The sequence below is a fragment of the Eleutherodactylus coqui genome, chromosome 10, assembly GCF_035609145.1.
Source record: "Eleutherodactylus coqui strain aEleCoq1 chromosome 10, aEleCoq1.hap1, whole genome shotgun sequence".
Lineage (NCBI taxonomy): Eukaryota > Metazoa > Chordata > Amphibia > Anura > Eleutherodactylidae > Eleutherodactylus > Eleutherodactylus coqui.
Window position 1 is genome coordinate 46,281,318 of NC_089846.1, and position 25,079 is coordinate 46,306,396.

The 25,079-nt window shown below is 43.7% G+C and overlaps 1 protein-coding gene across 3 annotated transcripts in view; it reads right to left on the bottom strand.

Annotated features, from left to right (window-relative positions):
• Positions 1-25,079, bottom strand: part of VSIG4 (V-set and immunoglobulin domain containing 4) — a 93,616-nt gene that overhangs the window by 59,881 nt on the left and 8,656 nt on the right. For all 3 annotated transcript variants that reach the window (XM_066580973.1, XM_066580972.1, XM_066580971.1), the window contains exon 2: positions 19,774-20,124. In XM_066580973.1, coding sequence (XP_066437070.1) covers positions 19,774-20,124 — 351 coding nt within the window. The remainder of the gene's footprint in view (positions 1-19,773; positions 20,125-25,079) is intronic.

Genomic DNA, 25,079 nt, shown 5'->3' on the forward strand with positions numbered 1-25,079 from the left:
CTTGGTGTCATAGAAACATGAAATTTGGCACGGGCATTGATTATGTCATAAATAGGAAAAGTTAGTGGGTCCCACCTCGATTGTTCAATTCTAAGCGCAAAAGAATTAGCGTCCACATTTTACGTACAAAATCTTATTCTCTCACTTCCCGATGTCATAGAAACTTGAAATTTGGCACGGTCATTGTTTACGTCATAAATAGGAAAATATAATGGGTCCCACCACGATTGTTCAATTCTAAGTGCAAAAGAATTAGCGTCCAAATTTTACGTATGGAATCTAATTCTCTCACTTCTTGATGTCATTTTATATAAAGGAAACGTCGCATGGTTACCTCCCGTGGTGTTTCCTGGGTAACACAGAGAACTATGCAAAATGGTGAACATATGTTTTTCCCCGGTATCTCTAAAGTAACCATGACTTCAGAAGATTTTCCGTGTGAACACCAGATAAACTCCAGTACCAAATTAACTCGGGCGAACCGGGTATATCAGCTAGTATATATATATATCAGGCAAAAACCTAAGTTTTGGCAATATGATGTGTAAGCAAATAATTTTGCATGAGCGTGAATGTTTATGATTTACTGAGTTATTCCACATGTCTGTATTGGTACAATATTTCAGAATATGGAGTCCCACTTAAACTTTATTCACGGCTGCACTTTGTCTGCAACCGGCCCTGTTGACTTCTGTAACTTTGGAATACTTCTGAACATAAATAAGTATTACTGTAATATGCGCTGGATGAATACAGTTTTACACAAGCTGAAGGCTAATTTAGCGGACACATAGATACAAAAAGCAGCCAAGGAATGACACCTGTTAAGGCCTTCTGCACACGGGTGGATTTGCATTGCGAAATCTGGAGCGGGATTCCGCCTCTGGATTCTGCAGCAAATCCAGCCCATAGCATGCTATGATGATGTGTGATTTCCTGCCCATGAACAGAAATCGAATACGATTTTCCGCTCACGGGGGAGAAGTCGCAGCATGCTGCGATTTTGTGCGGGCTACGCACGGACGGCTTCTTTGAAGTCAACGGAAGCTGTCTGTCCTGCGGCCATTCTGCAATCATCATTGCAGAATGGGTGCGACAGCCGCACCATAGCCATAATGACGGAGCGGCGTTCTCTGTACTGCGCATGTGCGCTGGCACATCAGCAGCAGAGGAGAAGATGGCGAAGAGGTACATGGGGGTCACGGGCCAGGCACCAGGTTGAACTCTGCTGCAGGAATCCCGCATGCGGGGTCTGAACCGCCCGTGTGCAGGCGGCCTTACAGTAATAGGCAACAAAAACTGAAAGCATAACTCCACATATACAGCAGTTTCATTCTAGAGACTGAATACTTGTCTTGAAGTCGGGTTCTTCTGTAGTAATGATGTCCTCATATAATTCTGAATTTGCTGCGATACCAAAATATACATATTATACAAATGTTTCATGTGCAAATTGTTACAGCAGTAGAATCTGCATTACATAAGTTACACAAATGTCACTCCTCCTAATGGCCCCACCAGGGGAACATACAATGGGAAAACTATTAGGATTTCTTTCATCTGCTTGTTGTTTACAATGGGTCAAACTGAACTCCATTGTAATGTCCATACAAGAACGTAAAACTGGACTAATTGCCATTTTTTCTTTCATTGTTTCTATCTTTGTGTGGCTTAAATCAAACTTGAGATGGAGGATTGCAGAACATTAAAACCTCTAATAAGGGCAAAAACACATGGGTGCATGTGGTAATGTAGTGGCCCAGAGTTTGCTGTCCCCCCAGCACCTCAGAATGCATGCTTTATATTTGTCTCTTATTTGTTGCAGGCATTATTTATGTGTATTGGGTGTTTGCAGGCATGAATCGGTTAATGTCTGGTCACGCCTGGGGATGTCTGGAAATGTATTGTTTTGTTCTGTGTGCAGTATAAAAGGAGGGTCACATGTCTATGTGAGAGAGAGTCGAGAATCTAGAAAGTGAGAGAGAAGGGACGGAGTACTTGTTGGAGTTGGAGAGAAAGTTGGACAGACATGGAGGAAGCGGAAAGGTGGTTTGCTGTTCCTGCTTGTGCATATCCTTTCCAAGGATATTACCCATAGCTGGAGTGCCTGAGCCCGGACCAAGGAAAAACCGCATAGCATTCGGAAAGAGAGAGAGCCACCGCCTGAGTGAGTGATTGACAGGAGAGAGAGTTGCCAGGAGAGTGAATTCCTACAGATAACTATGCCTGTGGAAGTGCAAATACCCCGTGAATCCTCCCTGTAAGAACTGTTTTCTTGTTATTCGTTCACAGCGTTTAAGTGAACGGACAGAGCCGAAACGTTCCCAGTTCTTGTTGAGAAAAGACAGTCTGTGTGCGTAGACTACTTTATTCCATCTACTAAGATTCACCGCAGAGGACGGAACGTTGGCGTCACGAGTGACCAACAGGACTACAGGTAACTGCTGTTACCCCATTTTGTGAACTTCCCCTGTTGGTAATAAGCTAAGGTCCCGAGCTACCCTTCAATCCATGCAAACGAACGGTCATATTAATAGCCTTAGGTCGGCTTTAGACAACCATATTTGCGCATGTTTTTTCACGCGTGAAGAATAAGCACAATGCAGAAGAGCTGAGCCCATTGATGTCAATGGGTTCTTTCTCATAAATGTGTTTTTTGCAAGTATTTTGCATGAGTGGAAAAAAATTGAACTTGCTCTATATTTGTAAGCATTTGCACACCGAGGGCTCCATAGAAGTATTAGGGCGGTTGTACAAATGTGCACTCAATATGCACACAAATGCGCAATACGCTGGCAAGTTAGTGAAAAAAAGAACACCTAAGGATCTCATTGAGCTAAATAGCATTTAAAATCATGGTGGGGGTGTGTTGTGCACGCATGTGAACAGGTCCTGCGTGCGCAAAAAGTAAGGTATTATGCACCAATGCGCACCAACCTACCTCTTCAAACCTTGTTCACTGCACTAATACGTTGCACTGAAGAATGCGCAATCACACATATGGTCATCCTATAATGGGTCTGTGTACTGTTCATGGAATACACAAACTGTATATAGCCCCAATATACATCTGTCTGCATGGACCCTGAGAGTGATATATATTCAACAGAAACCAGTCTTCCAGCGCCCTCATACTACTTGAAGCAGTTCTACAACAGTTTTTAAAGTCTTCGGTTTTGTTATGTTGTATTGACCACATTATTCCTTAACCCCAAAATGATTCTAATTGGTAAATCAAATAACAATTATTACAATTAAGGTCACATGCACATTGTGAAGCCATGCAAAGAAGGTTATATGGCAGCACATAGAGTGTCAGTGAGCTCTGTACAATTCACAGCTGTAATACACCTGCGTGCATGAGGCTGTACCATCTATGCCTCCCAAGAGTGAGACACTCTGTGCGATCACGTACTTGTCTCATGTTCTTGATGTGTTGTTGTCATTATATTTTTAGGGGGTTTCTCAGTTGGAGGTTGCACTAAGATAAAAATGATAAAGTTAGGTTGTTAGTATTATGAGCATTGTTCTGCTTTGTCCATATTAGAAGGCACATAGTGGAAGCTGCAGGACCTACAAGTCAAGACATTAGCACACCAACGCAGCGTATGTACATGATATGATAAAACTTGCACTGACAAAACAAGTGAAAGATTAAAAAGGGATATTTCTGCCATTTTGGGGTGCTCCAAAGGATTAAAATATTTCACGGATTGGGGGCTCAAATATTGGTAAGTAGAGCATGTAAGGCAGATATTACTCTCATGGCCGACTATAGGATGGAGGAAAGTGAGTAATTGCCCAGGCCCCTTGTCTTCAACGCGGCCATTACTACCAGTGTCTACTGATCAGCTGCAGCTCTACCCATCTTTGCACTGGATGGGTAGCACCGTTATGGAACAGCATATTGGGAGCCAAGTGTGGATCAGCAGAGGAGGAGAGTATTTACTAACAGATTAGGCAACCGGACACTCTCTTTCCCCAGGTCAACCAGGATTCTTGGGGTTGGTTGACTGGGCCCGTCACCAGCCCAATCAGGTAGCCCACCAGGCCAGCGCTGCATTAGGAGATGCAGTTTGCATCTACACACCCAATGTAGATGCCACAGTGATGTCAGAAGGTATACGAGTGGAGCTGTGGAGGACTTTTTCAGCCTTGGGCTGCCAGCCTACCAGGGACCAACTTTATGCTGCAGTAAATAAAAAATTTTTGTTCCAAATAAACTCTTCGAAACCATCCATCTTTGCCCATTTTATTAAGGAAATTAATTCCATCCTGACGCTGTCCTAATAGGAGAACAATAAATTTCCATGCTACTCTAACCTATAGATATATATGTGTATGGACTGCTTGCATTTCATATTGCCAAAATTTGAGCCATTTTGCTTGCTACGCTCTTCCTCTTCCTCTCTCTCTGTATATATGGAATATTTCTGTAACTTTGGAATACTTCTGAACATAAATAAGGATTACTGTAATATGCGTTGGATAAACATAGTTTTACACAAGCTGAAGGCTAATTTAGCGGACACATAGATACAAAGAGCAGCCAAGGTATGACACCACTTAAGGCCTCCTGCACACAAGTGGATTTGCATTGCGAAATCTCAAGCGGGGTTCCGCCTCAGGATTCTGCAGCAAATCCAGCCTATAGCATGCTATGATGATGCGTGATTTCCTGCCCATGAACAGAAATCGATTACGATTTTCCGCTCGCGGGGGAGAAATCGCAGCATGCTGCAATTTTGTGCGGCCTACACACGGCCGGCTTCTTTGACGTCAATGGAAGCCGTCTGTCTTGCAGAATGGTCGCGGCAGCCGCGTCATAGCCATTATGACGGAGCGGCGTTCTCTGTACTGCGCATGTGCGTTGGTACATCGGCCAGCACATCAGCAGCAGAGAAGAAGATGGCGAAGAGGTACGTGGGAGTCACCGGCCGAGCACCAGGTCGAGCTCTGCTGCAGGAATCCCGCACGCGGGGTCTGACCCGCCCGTGTGCAGGCGGCCGTACAGTGATAGGCAACAAAAACTGAAAGTACAACTCCACATAAACAACAGTTTCATTCTAGAAACTGAATACTTGTCTTGAAGTCGGGTTCTTCTGTAGTAATGAGGTCCTCATATAATTCTGAATTTGCTGCAATACCAAAATATACATATTATACAAATGTTTCTTGTGCAAATTGTAATAGCTGTATAAACTACAATATACGTCTCACTCCTACTGGCCCGCAGGGACATACAAATGTGAAATCTATTTAGGATTCCTTTCATCTGCCTGTTGTTCACGATGGGTCAAACTGAATTCCGTTGTAATGTTCATACAAGAACGTAAAACTGGACTAAGTGCCATTTTTTCTTTCACTGATTCTTCCTTAGTGTGGCTCAAATCAAACATGAGATGGAGGATTGTAGAACATAAAAACCTCTAATAAGGGCAAAAACACATGGGTGCATGTGCTAATGTAGTGGCCTAGAGTTTGGGGTCCCCCCAGCACCTCAGAATGCATGCTTTATATTTGTCTCATGCATTGTCTTGTGTGTTGCATGCATCATTTATGTGTATTGGGTGTTTGCAGGCATGAATCGGTTAATGTCTGGTCACGCCTGGGGATGTCTGGAAATGTATTGTTTTGTCCTGTGTGCAGTATAAAAGGATGGTCACATGTCTATGTGAGAGAGAGTCGAGAATCTAGAAAGTGAGAGAGAAGGGACGGAGTACTTGTTGGAGTTGGAGAGAAAGTTGGACAGACATGGAGGAAGCGGAAAGGTGGTTTGCTGTTCCTGCTTGGACCTATGCTTTCCAAGGATATTATCCATAGCTACTATCCACAAGGAGTGCATGAGCCCGGATCTAGGAAAAACACATAGCATCCGGAAAGTAAGAGAACCACCGCCTGAGAGCGAGCAACCCAGTGAGTGATTAACAGGAGAGATAAATGCCGGGAGAGTGAATTCCTACAGATAACTACGCCTGTGGATGTACAAATACCCCGTGAATCCTCCCTGCTTCATCCCTGTAAGAACTGTTTTCTTGTTATTCGTTCACAGCATTTAAGTGAACGGACAGAACCGAACGTTCCCAGTTCTTGTTGAGATAAGACAGTCTGTGTGTGTTGACTACTTTATTCCATCTACTAAGATTCACCGCAGAGGACGGAACGTTGGCGTCACGAGTGACAAACAGGACTACAGGTAACTGCTGTTACCCCCATTTTGTGAACTCGCCCTGTCAGTAGCGAGGTAGGGTCCTGACCTCCCCCTAGGGGAGGAGACGGTAGAGCCCTGTGACAAGGCCCTTTTCTACCTCGTTGTCTCCTCGGCTGAGGGCCTGCTCCTCGGACACTGCACTAATACACTCATCACTATGAAGCGTATTTGCGCATAAACTACAGTTTATATTGTAAACTATTCAGACTCTGCACTATTGGGCGCGGGTTTGAAAAAAAAAAAAAAGCAATAAGGTAGGTCCTGCCCTATCTTTCTCACATGTAATATTAACGCACCAGATTCCCGATAGTGGAAATAAAACCATTGAAATCAGTAGTTTCATTTCATAGTTTTGCAGTCATGATTTTCCAGCCCATATAATGGGACTAAAACACAACCATCTGTTTAAGCCCTAATCAAAGAGCTTGGACTTTAAAGTCTGAACTCACATAGCCATGTCTATATGCGACAGTTGGGGAATGGACAGAGGTCAACTTGGCAGCTAGAGCAGGAAGGGAGTATGTTCAGGCACAGGATGGCGCTCTTACTGTATAAGACAAGCTGGGCTGCTAGGAACTCCTCACCCTCCTCACCCACGGACCCTAAACATGCTCTTCTGGACTGTGAAAATGGCAAGAATAGGACACGCAGTAATTTATTTCACATGACCTTCGATCCATGCGAAAGAATGCTCATGTTAATAGCCCTAGGTCGGCTTCAGACAGCCATATTTGTGCACGTTTATGCACATAAAGTATATGCGCAATACGCAAGAGTTGAGCCCTTTGATGTCAATGGGTTCTTTCTCATAAATGTGTTTTTTGCACGTATTTTGCATGCGTGGAAAAAAATTGGACCTGCTCTATATTTGTACGCATTTGCACACCGAGGGCTCCATAGAAGTATTAGGACGGTTGTACAAATGTGCACTCAATATGCACACAAATGCGCAATACGCTGGCAAGTTAGTGAAAAAAAGAACACATAAGGATCTCATTGAGCTAAATAGCATTTAAAATCAGGGTGGGGGGGTGTTGTGCACGCATGTGAACAGGTCCTGCGTGCGCAAAAAGTAAGGTATTATGCACCAATACGCGCACAAACCTACCTCTTCAAACCTCGTTCACTGCGCTAATACATTGCGCTGAAGAATGTGCAATTGTGCCTATGGTCGTCCTATAATGGGTCTGTGTACTGTTCATGGAATACATAAACCGTATACAGCCCCAATATACATCTGTCTGCATGGACCCTTAGGTGATATATATTCAACAGACACCAGTCTTACAGCGCCCTCATACTACTTGAAGCAGTTCTACAACAGTTTTTGCAGTCTTTTGGTTTTATGTTGTATTGACCACATTATTCCTTAACCCCAAAATGATTCTGCTTGGTAAATCAAATAACAATTATTACAATTAAGGTCACATGCACATTGTGAAGCCGTATGAAGAAGGTTATATGGCAGCACATAGAGTGTCAGTGAGCTCTGTACAATTCACAGCTGTAATACACCTGCATGCATGAGGCTGTACCATCTATGCCTCCCAAGAGTGAGACACTCTGTGCGATCACGTACTTGTCTCATGTTCTTGATGTGTTGTTGTCATTATATTTTTAGGGGGTTTCTCAGTTGGAGGTTGCACTAAGATAAAAATGATAAAGTTAGGTTGTTAGTATTATGAGCATTGTTCTGCTTTGTCCATATTAGAAGGCACATAGTGGAAGCTGCAGGACCTACAAGTCAAGACATTAGCACACCAACGCAGTGTATGCACATGATATGATAAAACTTGCACTGACAAAACAAGTGAAAGATTAAAAAGGGATATTTCTGCCATTTTGGGGTGCTCCAAAGGATTAAAATATTTCACGGATTGGGGGCTCAAATATTGGTAAGTAGAGCATGTAAGGCAGATATTACTCTCAGGGCCGACTATAGGATGGGGGAAAGTGAGTAATTGCCCAGGCCCCTTGTCTTCAACGTGGCCATTACTACCAGTGTCTACTGATCAGCTGCAGCTCTACCCATCTTTGCACTGGATGGGTAGCACCGTTATGGAACAGCATATTGGGAGCCAAGTGTGGATCAGCAGAGGAGGAGAGTATTTACTAACAGATTAGGCAACCGGACACTCTCTTTCCCCAGGTCAACCAGGATTCTTGGGGTTGGTTGACTGGGCCCGTCACCAGCCCAATCAGGTAGCCCACCAGGCCAGCGCTGCATTAGGAGATGCAGTTTGCATCTACACACCCAATGTAGATGCCACAGTGATGTCAGAAGGTATACGAGTGGAGCTGTGGAGGACTTTTTCAGCCTTGGGCTGCCAGCCTACCAGGGACCAACTTTATGCTGCAGTAAATAAAAATTTTTTGTTCCAAATAAACTCTTCGAAATCATCCATCTTTGCCCATTTTATTAAGGAAATTAATTCCATCCCGACGCTGTCCTAATAGGAGAACAATAAATTTCCATGCTACTCTCACCTATAGACATATATGTGTATGGACTGCTTGCATTTCATATTGCCAAAATTTGAGCCATTTTGCTTGCTACTCTCTTCCTCTTCCTCTCTCTCTGTATATATGGAATATTTCTGTAACTTTGGAATACTTCTGAACATAAATAAGGATTACTGTAATATGCGTTGGATAAACATAGTTTTACACAAGCTGAAGGCTAATTTAGCGGACACATAGATACAAAGAGCAGCCAAGGTATGACACCACTTAAGGCCTCCTGCACACGGGTGGATTTGCATTGCGAAATCTGGAGCGGGATTCCGCCTCCGGATTCTGCAGCAAATCCAGCCTATAGCATGCTATGATGATGCGTGATTTCCTGCCCATGAACAGAAATCGATTACGATTTTCCGCTCGCGGGGGAGAAATCGCAGCATGCTGCAATTTTGTGCGGCCTACACACGGCCGGCTTCTTTGAAGTCAATGGAAGCCGTCTGTCCTGCGGCCATTCTGCAATCATCATTGCAGAATGGTCGCGGCAGCCGCGTCATAGCCATTATGACGGAGCGGCGTTCTCTGTACTGCACATGTGCGTTGGTACATCGGCCAGCACATCAGCAGCAGAGAAGAAGATGGCGAAGAGGTACGTGGGGGTCACCGGCCGAGCACCAGGTCGAGCTCTGCTGCAGGAATCCCGCACGCGGGGTCTGACCCGCCCGTGTGTAGGCGGCCTTACAGTGATAGGCAACAAAAACTGAAAGTACAACTCCACATAAACAACAGTTTCATTCTAGAAACTGAATACTTGTCTTGAAGTCGGGTTCTTCTGTAGTAATGAGGTCCTCATATAATTCTGAATTTGCTGCAATACCAAAATATACATATTATACAAATGTTTCTTGTGCAAATTGTAATAGCTGTAGAAACTACAATATACATGTTACTCCTACTTGCCCCCCCGCAGGGACATACAAATGTGAAATCTATTTAGGATTCCTTTCATCTGCCTGTTGTTCACGATGGGTCAAACTGAACTCCATTGTAATGTTCATACAAGAACGTAAAACTGGACTAATTGCCATTTTTTCTTTCATTGTTTCTTCCTTAGTGTGGCTCAAATCAAACATGAGATGGAGGATTGTAGAACATAAAAACCTCTAATAAGGGCAAAAACACATGGGTGCATGTGCTAATGTAGTGGCCTAGAGTTTGGGGTCCCCCCAGCACCTCAGAATGCATGCTTTATATTTGTCTCATGCATTGTCTTGTGTGTTGCATGCATCATTTATGTGTATTGGGTGTTTGCAGGCATGAATAGGTTAATGTCTGGTCATGTCTGGGGATGTCTGGAAATGTATTGCTTTGTCCTGTGTGCAGTATAAAAGGAGGGTCACATGTCTATGTGAGAGAGAGTCGAGAATCTAGAAAGTGAGAGAGAAAGGACAGAGTAATTGTTGGAGTTGGAGAGAAAGTTGGGCAGACATGGAGGAAGCGGAAAGGTGGTTTGCTGTTCCTGCTTGGACCTATGCTTTCCAAGGATATTATCCATAGCTACTATCCACAAGGAGTGCATGAGCCCGGATCTAGGAAAAACCACATAGCATCCGGAAAGTAAGAGAACCACCGCCTGAGAGCGAGCAACCCAGTGAGTGATTAACAGGAGAGAGAAATGCCGGGAGAGTGAATTCCTACAGATAACTACGCCTGTGGATGTACATATACCCCGTGAATCCTCCCTGCTTCATCCCTGTAAGAACTGTTTTCTTGTTATTCGTTCACAGCATTTAAGTGAACGGACAGAACCGAACGTTCCTGGTTCTTGTTGAGATAAGACAGTCTGTGTGTGTTGACTACTTTATTCCATCTACTAAGATTCACCGCAGAGGACGGAACGTTGGCGTCACGAGTGACAAACAGGACTACAGGTAACTGCTGTTACCCCCATTTTGTGAACTCGCCCTGTCAGTAGCGAGGTAGGGTCCTGACCTCCCCCTAGGGGAGGAGACGGTAGAGCCCTGTGACAAGGCCCTTTTCTATCTCGTTGTCTCCTCGGCTGAGGGCCTGCTCCTTGGACACTGCACTAATACACACGTCACTATGAAGCGTATTTGCGCATAAACTACAGTTTATATTTTAAACTATTCAGACTCTGCGCTATTGGGCGCGGGTTTGAAAAAGAAAGCAATAAGGTAGGTCCTGCCCTATCTTTCTCACATGTAATATTAACGCACCAGAATCCCGATAGAAGAAATGAAACCATTGAAATCAGCAGTTTCATTTCATAGTTATGCGGCCGTGATTTTCCAGCCCATATAATGGGACTAAAACACAACCATCTGTTTAAGCCCTAATCAAAGAGCTTGGGCTTTAAAGTCTGAACTCACATAGCCATATCTATATGCGACAGTTGTGGAATGGACAGAGGTCAACTTGGCAGCTAGAGCAGGAAGGGAGTATGTTCAGGCACAGGATGGCGCTCTTACTGTATAAGACAAGCTGGGCTGCTAGGAACTCCTCACCCTCCTCGCCCACGGACCCTAAACATGCTCTTCTGGACTGTGAAAATGGCAAGAATAGGACACGCAATAATTTATTTCACATGACCTTCGATCCATGCGAAAGAATGCTCATGTTAATAGCCCTAGGTCGGCTTCAGACAACCATATTTGTGCACGTTTATGCACATAAAGTATATGCGCAATACGCAAGAGTTGAGCCCTTTGATGTCAATGGGTTCTTTCTCATAAATGTGTTTTTTGCACGTATTTTGCATGCGTGGAAAAAAATTGGACCTGCTCTATATTTGTACGCATTTGCACACCGAGGGCTCCATAGAAGTATTAGGGTGGTTGTACAAATGTGCACTCAATATGCACACAAATGCGCAATACGCTGGCAAGTTAGTGAAAAAAAGAACACATAAGGATCTCATTGAGCTAAATAGCATTTAAAATCATGGTGGGGGGGTGTTGTGCACGCATGTGAACAGGTCCTGCGTGCGCAAAAAGTAAGGTATTATGCACCAATACGCGCACAAACCCACCTCTTCAAACCTCGTTCACTGCGCTAATACATTGCGCTGAAGAATGTGCAATTGTGCCTATGGTCGTCCTATAATGGGTCTGTGTACTGTTCATGGAATACATAAACCATATACAGCCCCAATATACATCTGTCTGCATGGACCCTCAGGGTGATATATATTCAACAGAAACCAGTCTTACAGCGCCCTCATGCTACTTGAAGCAGTTCTACAACAGTTTTTGCAGTCTTTTGGTTTTGTTATGTTGTATTGACCACATTATTCCTTAACCCCAAAATGATTCTGCTTGGTAAATCAAATAACAATTATTACAATTAAGGTCACATGCACATTGTGAAGCCGTATGAAGAAGGTTATATGGCAGCACATAGAGTGTCAGTGAGCTCTGTACAATTCACAGCTGTAATACACCTGCGTGCATGAGGCTGTACCATCTATGCCTCCCAAGAGTGAGACACTCTGAGCGATCACGTACTTGTCTCATGTTCTTGATGTGTTGTCATTATATTTTTATGGGGCTTCTCAGTTGGAGGTTGCACTAAGATAAAAATTATAAAGGTAGGTTGTTAGTATTATGAGCATTGTTCTGCTTTGTCCATATTATAAGGCACATAGTGGAAGCTGCAGGACCTACAAGTCAAGACATTAGCACACCAACGCAGCGTATGCACATGATATGATAAAACTGGCAATGACAAAACAAGTGAAAGATTAAAAAGGGATATTTCTGCCATTTTGGGGTGCTCCAAAGGATTAAAATATTTCACGAATTGGGGGCTCAAATATTGGTAAGTAGAGCATGTAAGGCAGATATTACTCTCAGGGCCGGCTATAGGATGGGGGAAAGTGAGTAATTACCCAGGCCCCCTGTCTTCAACGTGGCGATTACTATCAGTGTCTACGGATCAGCTGCAGCGCTACCCATCTTTGCAATTGATGGGTAGCACCGTAATGGAACAGCATATTGGGAGCTGAGTGTGGATCAGCAGAGGAGGAGAGTATTTACTAACAGATTAGGCAACCGGACACTCTCTTCCCCCAGGTCAATGAGGATTCTTGGGCTTGGTTGACTGGGCCCGTCACCAGCCCAATCAGGTAGCCCACCTGGCCAGCGCTGCATTAGGAGATGCAGTTTGCATCTACACACCCAATGTAAATGCCACAGTGATGTCAGAAGGTAAAAGAGTGGAGATGTGGAGGACTTTTTCAGCCTTGGGCTGCCAGCCTACCAGGGACCAACTTTATGCTGCAGTAAATAAAAATTTTTGTTTAAAAAAAAACTCTTCAAATAATTTTGCATGAGCGTGAATGTTTATGATTTACTGGGTTATTCTACATGTGTGTATTGGTACAATATTTCAGAATATGGAGTCCCACTTAACCTTTATTCAGGGCTGCACTTTGTCTACAACCGGCCCTGCTGACTTCTGTAACTTTGGAATACTTCTGAACATAAATAAGTATTTCTGTAATATGCGTTGGATTAACACAGTTTTACACAAGCTGAAGGCTAATTTAGCGGACACATAAGTAAAAACAGCAGCCAAGGAATGACACCACTTAAGGCCTTCTGCACACGGGTGGATTTGCATTGCGAAATCTGGAGAGGGATTCCGCCTCCGGATTCTGTAGCAAATCCAGCCCATAGCATGCTATGATGATGCGTGATTTCCTGCCCATGAACAGAAATCGAATACGATTTTCCGCTTGCGGGGGACGGCCGGCTTCTTTGAAATCAATGGAAGCTGTCTGTCCTGCGGCCATTCTGCAATCATCATTGCAAAATGGGTGCGACAGCCACGCCATAGCCATAATGACGGAGGGGCGTTCTCTGTACAGCGCATGTGCGCTGGCACATCAGCAGCAGAGGAGAAGATGGCCAAGAGTTTCATGGGGGTCACCGGCCAGGCACCGGGTCGAACTCTGCTGCAGGAATCCCGCACGCGGGGTCTGACCCGCCCGTGTGCAGGCGGCCTTACAGTAATAGGCAACAAAAACTGAAAGCATAACTCCACATAAACAACAGTTTCATTTTAGAAACTGAATACTTGTCTTGAAGTCGGGTTCTTCTGTAGTAATGAGGTCCTCATATAATTCTGAATTTGCTGCGATACCAAAATATACATATTATACAAATGTTTCATGTGCAAATTGTTACAGCAGTAGAATCTGCATTACATAAGTTACACAAATGTCACTCCTCCTAATGGCCCCACCAGGGGAACATACAAATGGGAAAACTATTAGGATTTCTTTCATCTGCTTGTTGTTTACAATGGGTCAAACTAATCTCCATTGTGGTGTCCATACAAGAACGTAAAACTGGACTAATTGCCATTTTTTCTTTCATTGTTTCTTCCTTAATGTGGCTTTAATCAAACATGAGATGGAGGATTGCAGAACGCAAAAACATCTAATAAGGGCAAAAACACATGGGTGCATGTGGTAATGTAGTGGCCCAGAGTTTGGGGTCCCCTCTGCACCTCAGAATGCATGCTGTATATTTGTCTCTTGTTTGTTGCAGGCATCATTTATGTGTATTGGGTGTTTGCAGGCATGAATTGGTTATTGTCTGGTCACGTCTGGGGATGTCTGGAAATGTATTGTTTTGTCCTGTGTGCAGTATAAAAGGAGGGTCACATGTCTATGTGAGAGAGAGTCGAGAATCTAGAAAGTGAGAGAGAAGGGACGGAGTAGTTGTTGGCGTTGAAGAGAAAGTTGGACGGACATGGAGGAAGCGGAAAGGTGGTTTGCTGTTCCCGCTTGGATCTATGCTTTCCAAGGATATTACCCATAGCTGGAGTGCCTGAGCCCAGACCAAGGAAAAGCCGCATAGCATCCGGAAAGAGAGAGAACCACCGCCTGAGTGAGTGATTGACAGGAGAGAGAGTTGCCAGGAGAGTGAATTCCTACAGATAACTACGCCTGTGGATGTACATATACCCCGTGAATCCTCCCTGCTTCATCCCTGTAAGAACTGTTTTCTTGTTATTCGTTCACAGCATTTAAGTGAACGGACAGAACCGAAACGTTCCCGCTTCTTGTTGAGAAAAGACACTCTGTGTGCGTAGACTACTTTATTCCATCTACTAAGATTCACCGCAGAGGACGGAACGTTGGCGTCACGAGTGACAAACAGGACTACAGGTAACTGCTGTTACCCCATTTTGTGAACTTCCCCTGTTGGTAATAAGGTAAGGTCCCGAGCTACCCTTTAATCCATGCACACGAATGGTCATACTAATAGCCTTAGGTCGGCTTCAGACAACCATATTTGCGCATGTTTTTTCACGCGTAACGTATATGCACAATGCGCAAGAGTTGAGCGCATTGATGCCAATGGGTTCTTTCTCATAAATGTGTTTTTTGCACGTATTTTGCATGAGTGGAAAACAATTGTACCTGCTCTATATTTGTACGCATTTGCACACCGAGGGCTCCATAGAAGTATTAGGGCGGTTGTACAAATGTGCATTCAATATGCACACAAATGCACAATACGTTGGCAAGTTAGTGAAAAAAAGAACACCTAAGGATTTCATTAGGCTAAATAGCATTTAAAATAATGGTGGGTGGGTGTTGTGCACGCATGTGAACAGGTCCTGCGGGCGCAAAAAGGTATTATGCGCCAATATGCGCACAAACGCACCTCTTCAAACCTCGTTCACTGCATTAATACCTTGCACTGAAGAATGCGCAATCACGCCTATGGTCGTCCTATAATGGGTCTGTGTACTGTTCATGGAATACATAAACCGTATACAGCCTCAATATACATCTGTCTGCATGGACCCTTAGGGTGATATATATTCAACTGAAACCAGTCTTATAGCGCTCTCATACTACTTGAAGCAGTTCTATAACAGTTTTGGAAGTCTTTTGGTTTTGTTATGTTGTATTGACCGCATTATTCCTTAACCCCAAAATGATTCTGATTGGTAAATCAAATAACAATTATTACAATTAAGGTCACATGCACATTGTGAAGCCGTGTGAAGAAGGTTATATGGCAGCACATAGAGTGCCAGGGAGCTCTGTACAATTCACAGCTGTAATACACCTGCGTGCATGAGGCTGTACCATCTATGCCTCCCAAGAGTGAGACACTCTGTGCGATCACGTACTTGTCTCATGTTCTTGATGTGTTGTTGTCATTATATTTTTAGGGGGTTTCTCAGTTGGAGGTTGCACTAAGATAAAAATGATAAAGGTAGGTTGTTAGTATTATAAGCATTGTTCTGCTTTGTCTGTATTATAAGGCACATAGTGGAAGCTGCAGGACCTACAAGTCAAGACATTAGCACACCAACGCAGCGTATGCACATGATATGATAAAACTTGCAATGACAAAACAAGTGAAAGATTAAAAAGGGATATTTCTGCCATTTTGGGGTGCTCCTAACGATTAAAATATTTCACGAATTGGGGGCTCAAATATTGGTAAGTAGAGCATGTAAGGCAGATATTACTCTCAGGGCCGGCTATAGAATGGGGGACAGTGAGTAATTGCCCAGGCCCCTTGTCTTCAACGCGGTGTAGGGGTGCACTACTAAGAATGGCCTGTAGGGGGCAACAGACAGTCAGTCTGGTGCCTGAGACAAGAGCAAAAACACCCACAGGTATGGTATGGAATAGAAGATGTATGTCACAGAGGTTGTTTGCTTCTGTGATGTAGATCGGTCCAAAAATACTCCAAGCCAGATCTTCCACCTGAACCAGCAAGCTATGTAAAGGGACAGATGGAAGTTAGGAGGAGGTGTGTGTGTCTGGGAGAACCAGACTTCAGTTGTAACCAGAATTGTGTTGCGACCAGACTTCTGGTTAACCTGACTTCTGTTGTGAGCAGAGAGACATTGTGGACAAGGAGCTACGTTGTTCCAGCAGGACCCTTGGGGAACGCCTGCCCTAGGACTGGGGTCTGGAGACACTACGGCCTAAAGACCAGCTGCTCTCTGGACACTTACAGGTCTGTGAAAACAAACAGACTTATTACTGTTTCCCTCAGCTGTGGACTTACTTGCTCCTCCTGTGGACTATGGAGGGTTAAATTGAAAGGACTTTTGCAAACTTTATTATTTCTCTGGAGACCGAGTCATTTATGTTCTGCTAAAACATATATGAATAAACTAACAAAGACGTAAAAGTGACCATTTGGCGTACTCATTAACCCCCATGTTGCTACAGCGGCCATTACTATTAAAGTCTACAGATCAGCTGCAGCGCTATCCATCTTTGCAGTAAATGGGTAGCTTTGTAATGGAACAGCATATTGGGAGCCAAGTGTGGATCAGCAGAGGAGGGGAGTGTTTACTAACAGATTAGGCAACCGGACACTCTCTACCCCCAGGTCAATGAGGATTCTTGGGGTTGGTTGACTAGGCCCGTCACCAGCCCAATCAGGTAGCCCACCTGGCCAGCGCTGCATTAGAAGATGCAGTTTGCATCTACACACCCAATGTAGATGCCACAGTGATGTCAGAAGGTAAAAGAGTGGAGCTGTGGAGGACTTTTTCATCCTTGGGCTGCCAGCCTACCAGGGACAAACTTTATGCTGCAGTAAAAAAAATTTTTGTTTCAAAAAAACTCTTCAAAACCATCCATCTTTGCCCATTTTATTAAGGAAATTGATTCCATCCCAATGTTGTCCAAATAGGAGAACAAAAATGTCCATGCTACTCTCACATATAGACATATATGTGTATGGACTGCTTACATTTCATATTGCCAAACCTTAAGCCTTTTAGTTTGCTACTCTCTTCCTCTCTCTCTCTCTCTGTATGTATATATATATATATATATATATATATATATATATATATATATATATATATATATATATAGCAAAAACCCAAGTTTTGGCAGTATGGTGTTTAAGCAAATATTTTTGCATGAGCGTAAATGTTTATGATTTACCGAGTTATTCCACATGTCTGTATTGGTACAATATTTCAGAATATGGAGTCCCACTTAACCTTTATTCACGGCTGCACTTTGTCTACAACCGGCCCTGTTGACTTCTGTAACTTTGGAATACTTCTGAACATAAATAAGTATTACTGTAATATGCGTTGGATGAACATAGTTTTACACAAGCTGAAGGCTAATTTAGCGGACACATAGATACAAAAAGCAGCCAAGGTATGACACCAATTAAGGCCTTCTGCACACGGGTGGATTTCCATTGCGAAATCTGGAGCGGGATTCCGCCTCCAGATTCTGCAGCAAATCCAGCCCATAGCATGCTATGATGATGCGTGATTTCCTGCCCATGAACAGAAATCGATTACGATTTTCTGCTCACTGGGGAGAAATCGCAGCATGCTGCGATTTTGTGCGGGATACGCGCGGTCGGCTTTCTTGAAGTCAATAGAAGCCGTCTGTCCTGCGGCCATTCTTCAATCGTTATCATTGCTGCGTCATAGCCATAATGTTGGAGCGGCGTTCTCTGTACTGCGTATGTGCGCCGGCACGTCGGCCTGCACATCACCAGCAGATGAGAAGATGGCGAAGAGGTACGTGGGGGTCACGGGCCAGGCACCAGGTCGAACTCTGCTGCAGGAATCCCGCATGCGGGGTCTGACCCGCCCGTGTGCAAGCGGCCGTACAGTAATAGGCAACAAAAACTGAAAGCATAACTCCACATAAACAACAGTTTCATTCTAGAAACTGAATACTTGTCTTGAAGTCGGGTTCTTCTGTAGTAATGAGGTCCTCAGATATTCCTGAATTTGCTGCGATACCAAAATATACATATTATACAAATGTTTCTTGTGCAAATTGTAATAGCTGTAGAAACTACAATATACGTCTCACTCCTACTTGCCCCACCGCAGGGACATACAAATGTGAAATCTATTTAGGATTCCTTTCATCTGCCTGTTGTTTACAATGGGTGTCATACTGAACTCAATTGTGGTGTCCATACAAGAACATAAAACTGGACTAATTGCCATTTTTTTCTTTCATTGTTTCTTCCTAAGCCGGGAATCACATACCCATGTCTATATGCAACAATTCTGCTATGGACAGCTGCCAATGGAACACGGTCAGGCAATGGTCAGCACCTTCTCTGTACTAGGTGGGCAGGACTGCCGGGAACAGGACCTCTTCACCTATGGACCAAGCACACTGCAACGATTTCTTTCACACGAACCATCAGTGTGTGCGAAAGAATGGCCATGTTGATGTCCCTAACATGTGAGAGTCTAAATGGGCCCTTAAGGTGATATATATTCAACGAAAACCAGTATAATAGCGGCCTCACTCTACTTTAGCTTAATCTGTTGTATGAGTTCTATAGCAGCTTTTGAAACCTTTAGTTCTTAATTAGGTTTTGTAACTTAAATGGAGTATTCCAAGTTTTCACAACTGATGGCCTATCCTCAGATCCCTGCAGAACAGCTGATTGATAGGCCCACTGTTAGTGCAGAAGGTTAGATGTCATCATCAATGTCATCATTGATCAGGGGAGGAAGTATACTAACTGGCTTCACCTTCATTGAAATCAATGGGAGTGCTGCCACCCACTGGCATAACTATAGGGGATGCGGTTGCATCCGGGCCCAGGAGCCCTAAGGAGCCCATAAGTTCTCTCTTCTCCATATAGGGAGCCCAGTACTATGAATAAAGCATTATAGTTGGGGGTCTTGTTATAGATTTTGCATTGGGGCCCAAAAGCTACAAGTTACGCCTCTGCTGCCCCTATTACACTTCCTGATCCTCACTGCAAACAGGACCAGACATCTGGTGCTGACCATAATGAGGAGCAAGAAGTGTTATAGAAGCAGAGCGCTCCGATTGAGTGAAGTCGGCCAGCACCCTTTGTAGTACCCTTCCTCCTTGGCCACTGATGATGACATCCTGCCCCGATGCACTGAACACAGCCCATTCAATTTGCTGCTGATGACCTATCCTGAGGATAGCAATTCAGTCTCATGGAACATGGCCTCAGGGTCAGAAGTGTTTATGATCAATGAATCCATGGATGACATGTGTAAATAAAGATGAAAATTCATAAATGTAAAAGATTTACTATTAAGAAAAAGGCGTAACTTACTTTTGAGAACTATAAGTTTAGTGATTTGCTCCTTAGAAACCTGAGTTCCAACCCTTTTCGTCCAGGTGACTTTGCACTTAATGTTTCCCTTGTCACCTATGCTCAATTTCTTGATAGTCAGGGACACATCCCCTGGAGATTTGGATATTTCCACTCTTTCTCTAAACTTAGTAAGTGGGACGTCGTCTTGTGACCCAATGCGAAGAATGATTACATCAGAGTCCTCTAAAAACCATTCGACCTTTTCCTCCGTATAGTCCTTAGATGGTGTGTAAGTGCAAGGAATGATCACTGATTGACGGCGGTATCCAGTCACTTCGTGATCCATATTTAGAGAAAGGTCGCAAAAAACTGTTAGGACACAAAGTATTCAATTGTTATTTAATAAGAAGAAGAACCCTCAGAAGACACAATGCAAAGGAAAGACTATTTACTTATCATCTAAAGGCTACATATTTTGCCGAACAGAGAACATTCACATTCATCTCAGTCCAAGTGCAGCTTACATTGTAATTTCTCTGTGTCAAGTATAGACACAACACACTCACTAGCACAAACTAGAGCCCAATATTATGGGAAGCTAAGTTACCTGCTGCAACAACTGAGCCAAGAGAACTAATTAGCCATCATTTAGAGTCTACAGAGTAGATCAGGTGGCAATAAACCGTAGCATTCTTCTTTGGAGCAGTCTCCATGGACTTGTCAGTTTAAGCGGTTGTCTAGAGAGGCGGAATCCCAACCATGACCTGCAGTACTGAAACCATTTCGGCCCGGTTCCAACACTGGGTCACATGGTATGGACTCTCTCTCTGTGCCCATCCCAATATTGCAGGGGCTGGCTGTTCTGCTTATTTTAATAACTAAGCCAGCACCCGTCACTGTCTCTGCATCAGCCATGACAGAGAGAAGGACTGGCTTTGGGTGGTTTCACATCTGCACTCCGGGTTCCGCTTTTCTGCTCTGTTCAGGAAGCAGGAAAGGGGAATCCCCGCCGCAAAACGGCTCAATTCCTCGACGGAGCCGTCTCTGGATGGACCCCATTGACTATAATGGGGTCTGTCTGCTTTCTGCCTAGTTGACCAGCTTTTGGGTTGAAGAAAAAGCACTGTTGGAGGTTTGAATGCAAATTTGAAACTGGCCCTAGTTATTAAGATGAGCGGAACAGCCAGCCTCCGGCAATGATATGTTGGACACAGAGAGAGTCCATAGAATGCAGAGCTAAACTGTCTCCACCCGCCCAACGGCAATTCGGGCTTGGCGTATATGCACCGGGCCTGGGCCGTCTGAATAGGCGCACAAACGGCAGATTTGTGCTCCCGTTCACGTGATTTTTGGTCGCAGTGTGGCCATGACACGGCCAACTGAAAATCGCTGTGCTCGTGTGAATGAGCCCTTATTCAACCCTACTGTTTTTTAAGAATTAACCCCTTGAGTGGCAGGCCCGGAAATTTTCCGGGACGAGCTCCACTGCTCATAGCGATACAGCCCGGAAGATTTCCGGGCTATGTATCACTGTGGGAGCTTCAGAGCACAATGCCACAAGCGGTGACAGTGTGCTCTGCCTGCACAGACCCACAGAGAACAAAGCAAGGGCTTTGAAAAACCAGCAGAAGATATTGCAGATATGTCGGCAATCTCCTGCACTGGTTTGTTTACAGGTTGCCATAGAGACCATCGGCTTGTCAGAAGCAAGCCGATGGTCTCTGTGGCAGGGAGAGCTGGTTGTTAGCTGTCAGAGGACAGCTAGGTACTAGCTCTTACAGCAGAGATCAGAGAAAACCTCCGATCTCTGCTGTGTTAACCCTTTACATGCTGCAGTCTATGTGACTGCAGCATATAAAGGGCTGTCACTGCAGCATGTAAAGGGCTGTCACCATCGGACCCCCGGAATGTGATCAGGGGTCCTTATGGATCCCTGTGGAAGTCCCCTAAAGGGACAAAAAAAAAAAAAAAGTTAAAAAATTATAAAAAAATAAATAAAAACACTTGTCTCCCTTTACTTTGTAAAAAAATCAAAAATCAAATCACACATGTGGTATCCATGCGTCGTAATGAGCCACAGAGGGAAGTTAATACATTATTTAACCCCTTAATGACATGGCCCCTTTTTTTCTTTTTTCCCCATTTCTTTTTTTCCTCCCCCCTGTTTAAAAAATCACAACTTGTCCCGCAAAAAACAAGCCCTCACATGGCCATGTCAATGGAAAAATGAAAAAGTTATAGCTCTTGAGACGCAACTGTAAAATTAGTTGAAATTCAATGATTAGACCATTTTAAAAAACCTGCCCTGGTGAGCACGACAGGGTGGTAGGAAACCCGCCACTCAAGGGGTTAAAAGGGTTTTCAATTTGATGTTTGAAAAAAAATTCCCCCATTCTTCCCTAAAGGGTCCGCTGAATTAAGTACGGCTGCATGAAAACACTGCAGCGGCACTCAAGTCTGTACATAACTTCCTCCCGCACTCACTGCTACTAAAAGGCTTTCCGGCTGCAGTCACAAAAGCCTCTTTGTGCTAAGTACGGATATCCTAAGAGAGAGGAGGAAGCCCTGAATGGGCTTGAGCCCCCCCTACAATGCTTACATGTAGCGGCATTCAGTTCAGTGGATGGGGTGGGGGTTGTACAAGCATGAAGTTGAAAAACTTTTCATTCTTCATGAGAGGGTATTAACCCCTTCCCGCTCCAGGACGTACCGGTACGTCCTGGGAGCCTGGTACTTCCCGCAACAGGACGTACCGGTACGTCCTGGGGATAGCGTGAGATCACATAAGATCCCACGCTATCCCGCAGCGGGAACCGGCTGTCAGTCACAGCCGGCGTCCCGCTGCAGCAGCGGGGGGGGGGGGGGAGGCATCGGAGATGTGCCCCCTGCTGTTAACCCCTTCCCTGCCGCGATCTAAGTAGATCGCGGCAGGGAAAGAGTTCACAGAGGGATCGCGCTCCCTCTGTGTCTCCGGCCGGCTCTCGCGAGCCCGGCCTGTCACCATAGCAACAGACACTGGCGTCCTGTATTGCCTGTGCCTATAATCACTGTACAAGCGATAAGGCATGGCAGAGCAGTAGCTCTGCCATGCCTTATGACAGCGATCATAGGCACAGTGCTGCAAGTCCCTCAGAGGGACTCAAATAGTGTAAAAAAAAGAAAAGAAAAGTGTAAAAAAAAGAAAAATGTAAAAAAAAAATTTAAAAAACCCTTTTTTATGCTTTTTCTAATATTAGCATAAAAAAAGGGGACAAAAATTAAAACCCCACATATTGGGTATTGACGCGTCCATAACGACGTGTCCAAAAAGTTGAACACGCTTTTTATTTTGTACGACAAAAAGCGTAAAAAAAACCCGCTAAAAAACAGAGGCAAAATGCTAATTTTTAGCATTTTGCCTCACAAAAAATGCAATAAAAGTGATCAAAAAAGCCGTACATTCCCCAAAATGGTACCAATAAAAATTATAGCTCGTCTCACAAAAAAATAAGCCCTCATAGAGCTCCGTACATAGAAAAAATTAAAAAGTTACAGGACTTTGAATGCAGCTATAGAGAAAAAAAAAAGATTTCCAAAAAAAAGGGGGTTTTATTGCAAAAAAGTGTAAAAACCTAAAAAAAATATAACAATTTTGGTATCGTTGTAACCGTACCGACCCGCAGAAAAAAATTTGTGTCATTTATCCTGCATGATTAACGCTGTAAAAAAAAAAGAAAAAGAAGTCTATGGCAGAATTGATGCATTTTCTCTCCGTTATTATAAAAAAAAAAATTTTACGATGTAGTCTATGTACCCAGAAGTGGCACCGATAAAAACTACAGATCGCCACGCAAAAAGCAAGCCCTTATACGGCCACGTCCACGGAAAAATAAAAAAGTTATGGCTTTTGAAAAATGGAGATGGAAAAATACCAAAAACTCCCTTGGTCCTCAACGCCAAAATAGGCCGTGTCATTAAGGGGTTAAATATAAAAGGGTATATCCAGGAGAAACTTTTTAAAGTTTGCCTATCAGGACATTTATATAACCATATCATAAGGGGTGAACCCATGCATAAATAATAATTTATTCTGACAGATCACATAAAACACAACTAGTCTTTAACCCCTTCACAACCAAGGACATAAATGTACGCCTTTGGTCTGGTGGAATGGAGCGGGCTTGGCAGGCCAACTCCATTCTTGGTAGCAATCTGCTATTTCATATAGTTGACCACCAGCCACAACAGCTGTGATTGCAGCTACCTCTGATCATGGCTGTTTAACCCCTTAGCATGCCAGGATATATATGTACATCCTGGGTACACGAGTTTGTATGAAGTAGGATCAAGCAGCTCCCCAAAGTTGGTGAAATTCCACTTTTTTTTACAGTTCACCTAGAAATAGTTAAAGTTTTTTCAGTACATTAAATAATACCATATACCAATAAATAGTAGCATTCAAAAATACAACTCATCCCGCAAAAAAAAAAAAAGCCCTCAGACTGCTGTGTCAACAGAAAAATATAAGAGCTGGGATTGGAGTTCCAGAAAGATAATTTGCATATTCCTGATGCATTCTGGGAAGAATGAAAAGTTGCTGTGAGTTGGATGATCCCTGGGTTTGGCTGGGTTTAGCTGATCGGGGGACATTGCCAGACCAGGGATTGAAGCTCCAGGAAGCTATGTCTTGTATAAAGACATAAGTCTGGTCGTAAGAGAAAGACAGAACTTATCAGCAAGGTTCACCATTCTTCTGATCTTTATGGATTTCAAAACTGCTTGAATGAAGAGTAGACCATTGAAAGCCTATCCCATAAAATGTGAAGCGTACGTGCTCCAGCTCTGCTTCTGCAAAATTATATTTCCTATACGTATTTTCACTTAAAAAAGAAGAAAAATGCTCATATGCATAAAATGACACAGAAAATGAGAAATTGGGTAATAAGTCTTGCAGTGACTTATTACCCAATTCACAAGTGCGGAAATTTTTGCATTCCGCATCATAAGTTACAGTAAATTCTGCACCAAAATCCAAACGGCTCTGTGCAGATTTTGATACAGAAAGAAAATGGCATAAATCAGCTTGCAATTCTGCATCAAAATCCGCAGTTAGCCCCAAATTCCACTGCGTCCCGGTGGAATTATTTGGGTCCTTAGGGCGCTTTCACACAAGGCAAATAAAAATACGCGACAGACAAATTCAAGCCAAAATCTACATGAATTACATACAGATTTTGACGTGGATTTGCAGTGGAATTACTGCGAATTTCACCCATTGCAAATCCATGTCAGGTTCGGCATGTGAAACATGCAAATTTTGAAGCAGATTTGTCCGTTGTGTATTT